The sequence below is a fragment of the Diaphorina citri genome, unplaced genomic scaffold (assembly GCF_000475195.1).
Source record: "Diaphorina citri unplaced genomic scaffold, Diaci psyllid genome assembly version 1.1 scaffold2868, whole genome shotgun sequence".
NCBI lineage: Eukaryota > Metazoa > Arthropoda > Insecta > Hemiptera > Psyllidae > Diaphorina > Diaphorina citri.
The window spans coordinates 1-5,641 of record NW_007380281.1 but is presented as its reverse complement, the minus strand read 5'-3'; the positions used below and the strand labels follow the sequence as shown (position 1 = coordinate 5,641).

The window sequence follows — 5,641 nt, the reverse complement described above, 5'->3', positions numbered from 1 at the left end:
CTAACCTAAGCTAACCTAACCTAACCTAAGCTAACCTAACCTAACCTAAGCTAACCTAACCTAACCTAAGCTAACCTAACCTAACCTAAGCTAACCTAACCTAACCTAAGCTAACCTAACCTAACCTAAGCTAACCTAACCTAACCTAAGCTAACCTAACCTAACCTAAGCTAACCTAACCTAACCTAAGCTAACCTAACCTAACCTAAGCTAACCTAACCTAACCTAAGCTAACCTAACCTAACCTAACTGTTGTTAAAAAAGTAATTCCCATTACTAATGTTACAAAATACAATTAGAGATCGCGATTGAGGAGCTGGTTGCAAAAAGGGCAATAAATGAAAATCGTCAAACTGATTTATTAACTTTAAAGTTTTCAATTTTTCATCAAAATCCTTGAAAAGTGTGTTTACAAAAAACGCTGTAACTCATAAAAAAAAAAAAAAAAAAAGTTATCACTGCAGTCCAAACGCTGGAAGATAGAGCGCACCACGTTCTATTCAAAAAACCGTTTTGCGGAAAAAGGGCAAAGAATCCATATTTCCCTTTTTGCACCCAGCTCCTCAATTATTGTAATTGTAATCGAGGAGCTGAAAATTAAGGCCAAGTCTGCATTCCCAATTTTTCGTGTCTGCTGAAAATGCTGGATCTCAATTCCTTCAACCTTCTCTCAATTTCAACTTGGCAATATTTTTCCTTCTCAAATTAATACCTAAAATGCGGTACCTATTATTAACATGAAAATAAAAGGAAAACATTGTCAAGTTGAAATTGAGAGAAGGTTGAAGGAATTGAGATCCAGCATTTTCAGCAGACACGAAGACTTGGCCTTAATTTTCTGATCTCACCACTTTTATAGGCCGACATTTTTTGATAGGAACTTGGCCTTTTTTTCACATTTGTGTTTTTGTGGGGGGATCTCACTCCTTTTTTCTAAGTGTGTATTTACACATCATTAGTAGGTACAGATCTCCTTATTATCTATATATTTGCGAGCTTTTGAAAATTTTCCGTGAGTTGTTGTTGTTGTTGTTGTTGTTGTGTGTTGTTGTTGTTGGTGTTGTTGTCGGTGTTGTTGTCGGTGTTGTTGTTGTTGTTGTTGGTGTGGTGGTGGTGGTGGTGGTGCTGGTGGTGGTGGGCCAAGTTCCAGTACGCACGCCAGGCCAAGTTCCAGTACGCACGCCTGTGTATCTTTACACGAACCGATTCGGCAGGTTTTTCTCACCTTCATAGATCGGCTTCCTCTCGAGATAAACTTTTGAAATTCAGGGCACATATTTCGGTAAGGTATATAAACATGTCTTGAAATTTTGAGCTCTATCAAGTAGTTCCGGAGATATAGAGGTGCGAAAAGAGTAAGTAATGGGAAAAATCTGAAAATTGGCAAAAGTTGCACCGGGCTCTTCGCACAGGCGGAAATAACCGATTTTGGCGGTTTTCACTAAACGGTTAGAGATATCGAAAAAGTTATGAGAGTAGACCCCCCCCCCCCAAAACCATACCTAAAACCCCCAAATTAGAAGTTTAACTTCATGAGTAATAAGTTAGGCTTAGCTTAGGAGATTTTTATTGTATAAATCTATTATGAAAAAATATATAAGAACATTCAATTCAATTCAATTCAATAGACAGTCGGGAGACGACAGCTGGAGTACGTAGGATCTTACTCTCCTACTTGAGACCGTAGCACGAACAAAACAGGAATGTAAGATGGCGTACGAAGTCGTGGTTCCGCGTTGAAATTGTACCAATATCTCTTGTTGTTACGGATATGGTAGAAAATTTGGTTGGGAAGAATTTATGGTGGCCCTGAAAAGGGCCGTTTTAAGTAAGGGTGGGGAGCGAGGAGATGTAAACAAGCAGCAGCAGTTTACTTGGAGCTGGTGTACTTGGTCACGGCCTTGGTGCCCTCGGACACGGCGTGCTTGGCCAGCTCACCGGGGAGCAGGAGACGCACGGCAGTCTGGATTTCCCGACTCGTGATCGTGGACCGCTTGTTGTAGTGGGCCAGACGGGAGGACTCGGCGGCGATGCGTTCGAAAATGTCGTTGACGAAACTGTTCATGATGCTCATGGCCTTCGAGGAGACTCCGGTGTCCGGGTGCACCTGCTTGAGCACCTTGTAGATGTAGATGGCGTACGACTCCTTCCTGCGGTGCTTCTTCTTCTTGTCGGACTTGGCGATGTTCTTCTGGGCCTTTCCGGCTTTCTTCACTGCTTTACCGCTCGACTTGCCAGCTGCCATTATAAATTGTAACGGGTTAGATCTGCTCGGACGAAAGAACGAGATGAAAATGATGAGTTTCGCAGAACGTCGCGCTTTACTTGTACTCAAACGCACCACAAACCGAAGCCAATCACAACGCCTTACGACTCTCTATTGGCCTCAAGTCACTCCAATGCAAGAATCTTCCTCGCGAGCACCTCAGTTACCGGCACAGCTTGCGAGCCCCTCAACAAACGGCACGCTGTTTTTAGTTCGAACGAAAATGGTCTCCATCAAACATCTCAAACTCGCTTGTTGTTCGTGTTTTTCGTAGCAGCAAACTAGCAGCATTCATCATGACCGGCCGTGGTAAGGGAGGAAAGGGACTCGGAAAAGGAGGCGCCAAGCGGCACAGGAAAGTACTCCGTGACAACATCCAGGGAATCACCAAGCCCGCCATCCGTCGTCTGGCGCGTCGAGGTGGAGTCAAGCGTATCTCCGGGCTCATCTACGAGGAGACCCGTGGCGTTCTCAAGGTGTTCCTCGAGAACGTGATCCGCGACGCCGTCACCTACACCGAGCACGCCAAGAGAAAGACCGTCACCGCCATGGACGTCGTCTACGCGCTCAAACGTCAAGGCCGCACCCTGTACGGTTTCGGCGGTTAAGCACCACCAGCTGTCTCACCCCATCAGCAGCAGACCAACCCTTCTTAAAACGGCCCTTTTCAGGGCCACCAATCGTGTTGTTTTCTCAAACATACCTACCTAGGTATTTGTATTTCATTTCGTCACGAGTTTATACTTTATTGTAAAGTTGTCTGTCCGTGCGAATGAGAAGAGAGCCAAACTGCTCTCCCGGTGGGTTGAAGAGTGGGGTTTTGATCCCTCAAAATATGGTATAATATGATGTGTCTCTTTGTTTACTTGAATCGATAATTTTTTTTTTTTTACTTTCCTTATTCCATAGGAAGGAAAGTAATGTAATGGAAAGTAAAACACGTTTTGAGGTCCCTGGAGCCTAAATCCAAAGTTTCAGCCATTGGTCCGTGTGTCTGTGTCTGTCTGTAAACAAAATATCTCGAGAACGGTAAGAGCTAGAGACTTGAAATTTGGTATGTAGAATGTAGCTGTCTAATGTGACAAGGATGCAACACAAAACGTTTGGTTAAGATGGTCGCTGCGCTTGGCGGTATTTTGATCGCTTTTGGACAGATTGGCGGTTTTCAGCTATAGCGACAAAACGGTTAGAGATATTGTAAAAGTTAGGGTAAAAGAACACTCAAAAAAGCATCATTCAACAGGATAAGGATACCATGTATATTACACGATGCGCATTTCGACCATTGGATCATCATCAGGTGGACACTTATGTAATACTTATACAATTATAATGTTCAACTTGTGAAACCATCATCTCAACTATGATTTTTATCTACCAATCTATCGGCATGAGCATGACACACACCTTTCACCTCCTATGATAATATGTACCTACTTACTGACTGACCATTGTATATTGTAATACAGTCTTACTAGGAAGATAGATGTGTTCGGTTCTTCCGATCGAAAGCTGTGTGTGAGTTTTGTCAGGAAAAACTCTGTCGAGATCGTTCGAACTTGGGAGCAGGTAGGTACTGGTACATACAGTTTCATAGACAGAACACAATGATTTGGTGGCCCTGAAAAGGGCCGTTTTAAGTAGGTGCAGGGCGAAGACGAAGCAGGAGGAAGGCGCTTTAGGCTTTCTTTTCGGTCTTCTTGGGCAAGAGCACGGCCTGGATGTTGGGCAGAACTCCTCCCTGGGCGATGGTGACGCCGGACAGGAGCTTGTTCAGCTCTTCGTCGTTGCGGATGGCCAGCTGCAGGTGACGGGGGATGATACGGGTCTTCTTGTTGTCACGTGCGGCGTTGCCGGCCAACTCGAGAACTTCAGCGGCCAGATACTCCATGACGGCGGCCAAGTAGACGGGAGCGCCGGCTCCGACGCGCTCGGCGTAGTTGCCCTTGCGCAGGAGACGGTGGATTCTTCCGACGGGGAACTGGAGTCCGGCACGGGACGAGCGAGTCTTGGACTTGGCTTTTGCTTTGCCTCCTTTGCCTCTGCCTGACATTGTGTAGATCTGTGGGATTGGTACGGCTCCGGGAATCGAAAACGAACGAGATTGGGTGATGCTCGAATCGTTCCTTTTGCAGACTATTGATAGCCACCGTGCCGTCAACGAAGGTAGTCAACTTTTTTCTAGGATTCAACTTTTTTACACAGCTCGCCGCGAATCACCATCTCGCGTGCGTTCCCATTGGTCCCTGGCCGAGCCAATGGTGCGACAATCTAACCGAATGCTCGACTTGGCAGCACAATTCGTTTCGATTGTGTTGCCCGTTTCCCTCGTACCGGACGAACCGCTTTCTACATCTCGTGGCCAATGAGCAACTGTGAACACATCTGATTGGTTCTTTCGTATTGCTCTCTCGACGAGCGGTGAAACGTTTGCACCTCTCTGCTGGCGGCACGCTGCTTATCTTGAGTCTGTGTTTGGGGCTTTTGTGTCATTCGAAATCTTTCCGTCTCTCTCTTTGACAAGCAAATTTGAAGCACCATGGCCCGTACGAAGCAGACCGCTCGCAAGTCGACCGGAGGCAAGGCCCCGCGGAAGCAGTTGGCGACGAAGGCAGCCCGCAAGAGCGCGCCGGCCACCGGCGGCGTGAAGAAGCCCCACCGTTACCGTCCCGGCACGGTGGCTCTCCGTGAGATCCGTCGCTACCAGAAGAGCACCGAGCTGCTGATCCGCAAGCTGCCGTTCCAGCGTCTGGTGCGTGAGATCGCCCAGGACTTCAAGACCGACCTGCGCTTCCAGAGCTCGGCCGTGATGGCCCTGCAGGAGGCTAGCGAGGCCTACCTGGTGGGTCTGTTCGAGGACACGAACCTGTGCGCCATCCACGCCAAGCGAGTGACCATCATGCCCAAGGACATCCAGCTGGCCCGCCGCATCCGTGGAGAACGCGCCTAAGAAGAACGAACCCTTCATCATCTCTACCCTACTCCTTAAAACGGCCCTTTTCAGGGCCACAAAATTAATTCTCGCCCCCTCCTCCTCCTCCTCGTCTTCTGCGTGAAGATTGAAGAAGAAACAACCTACTGTTGTTGAGACCCCACGGGATCCAATCACTTGAGCATGAATAGTAGTAGGTGCCTCCTATAATACACGACGTTTCTCTCTGTCTGCCTCACGTTGGACCACCGTCTTCGTATCCCGACGGACGGTGTTGTACACTGTATGTGTCTATACTTACTTACCTATTAGGTTCGTCATTGCTGGAGCCCATATTAGATTTTGTGAAATAATTGTGCATAGGTATAATATTTTCATATGCAAATGCATAATGTGGCCAATTAGACCAATTCCTGCATGTTTTGGGCATTTTTCAAAGAATT

General features: G+C 46.9%; 4 protein-coding genes across 4 annotated transcripts in view; 2 read left to right on the top strand and 2 right to left on the bottom strand.

Moving 5' to 3' along the window:
• The window catches only part of LOC103519656, an 18,635-nt gene extending 15,689 nt beyond the window's left edge, over positions 1-2,946 (top strand). The window contains exon 5 of the mRNA XM_008484745.3: positions 2,541-2,946. Within this exon, the coding sequence (XP_008482967.2) occupies positions 2,541-2,874 (334 nt within the window). The 3' untranslated portion in view covers positions 2,875-2,946. The remainder of the gene's footprint in view (positions 1-2,540) is intronic.
• Positions 1,802-2,305, bottom strand: LOC103519655 (histone H2B-like). Its single transcript, XM_008484744.3, has one exon. It carries the CDS (start codon positions 2,243-2,245, stop codon positions 1,871-1,873), a length of 375 nt encoding a protein of 124 aa, XP_008482966.1. The 5' UTR covers positions 2,246-2,305; the 3' UTR covers positions 1,802-1,870.
• Positions 2,947-3,877: 931 nt separating the features above from the next.
• Positions 3,878-4,414, bottom strand: LOC103519648 (histone H2A). The gene has a single exon (XM_008484738.3). The coding sequence runs from the start codon at positions 4,317-4,319 to the stop codon at positions 3,945-3,947; it is 375 nt and encodes a 124-aa protein (XP_008482960.1). The 5' UTR covers positions 4,320-4,414; the 3' UTR covers positions 3,878-3,944.
• A 334-nt stretch (positions 4,415-4,748) lies between these two features.
• On the top strand, positions 4,749-5,269 carry LOC103519647 (histone H3). The gene has a single exon (XM_008484737.2). It carries the CDS (start codon positions 4,806-4,808, stop codon positions 5,214-5,216), a length of 411 nt encoding a protein of 136 aa, XP_008482959.1. The 5' UTR covers positions 4,749-4,805; the 3' UTR covers positions 5,217-5,269.
• The last annotated feature ends 372 nt before the right edge of the window (positions 5,270-5,641 follow it).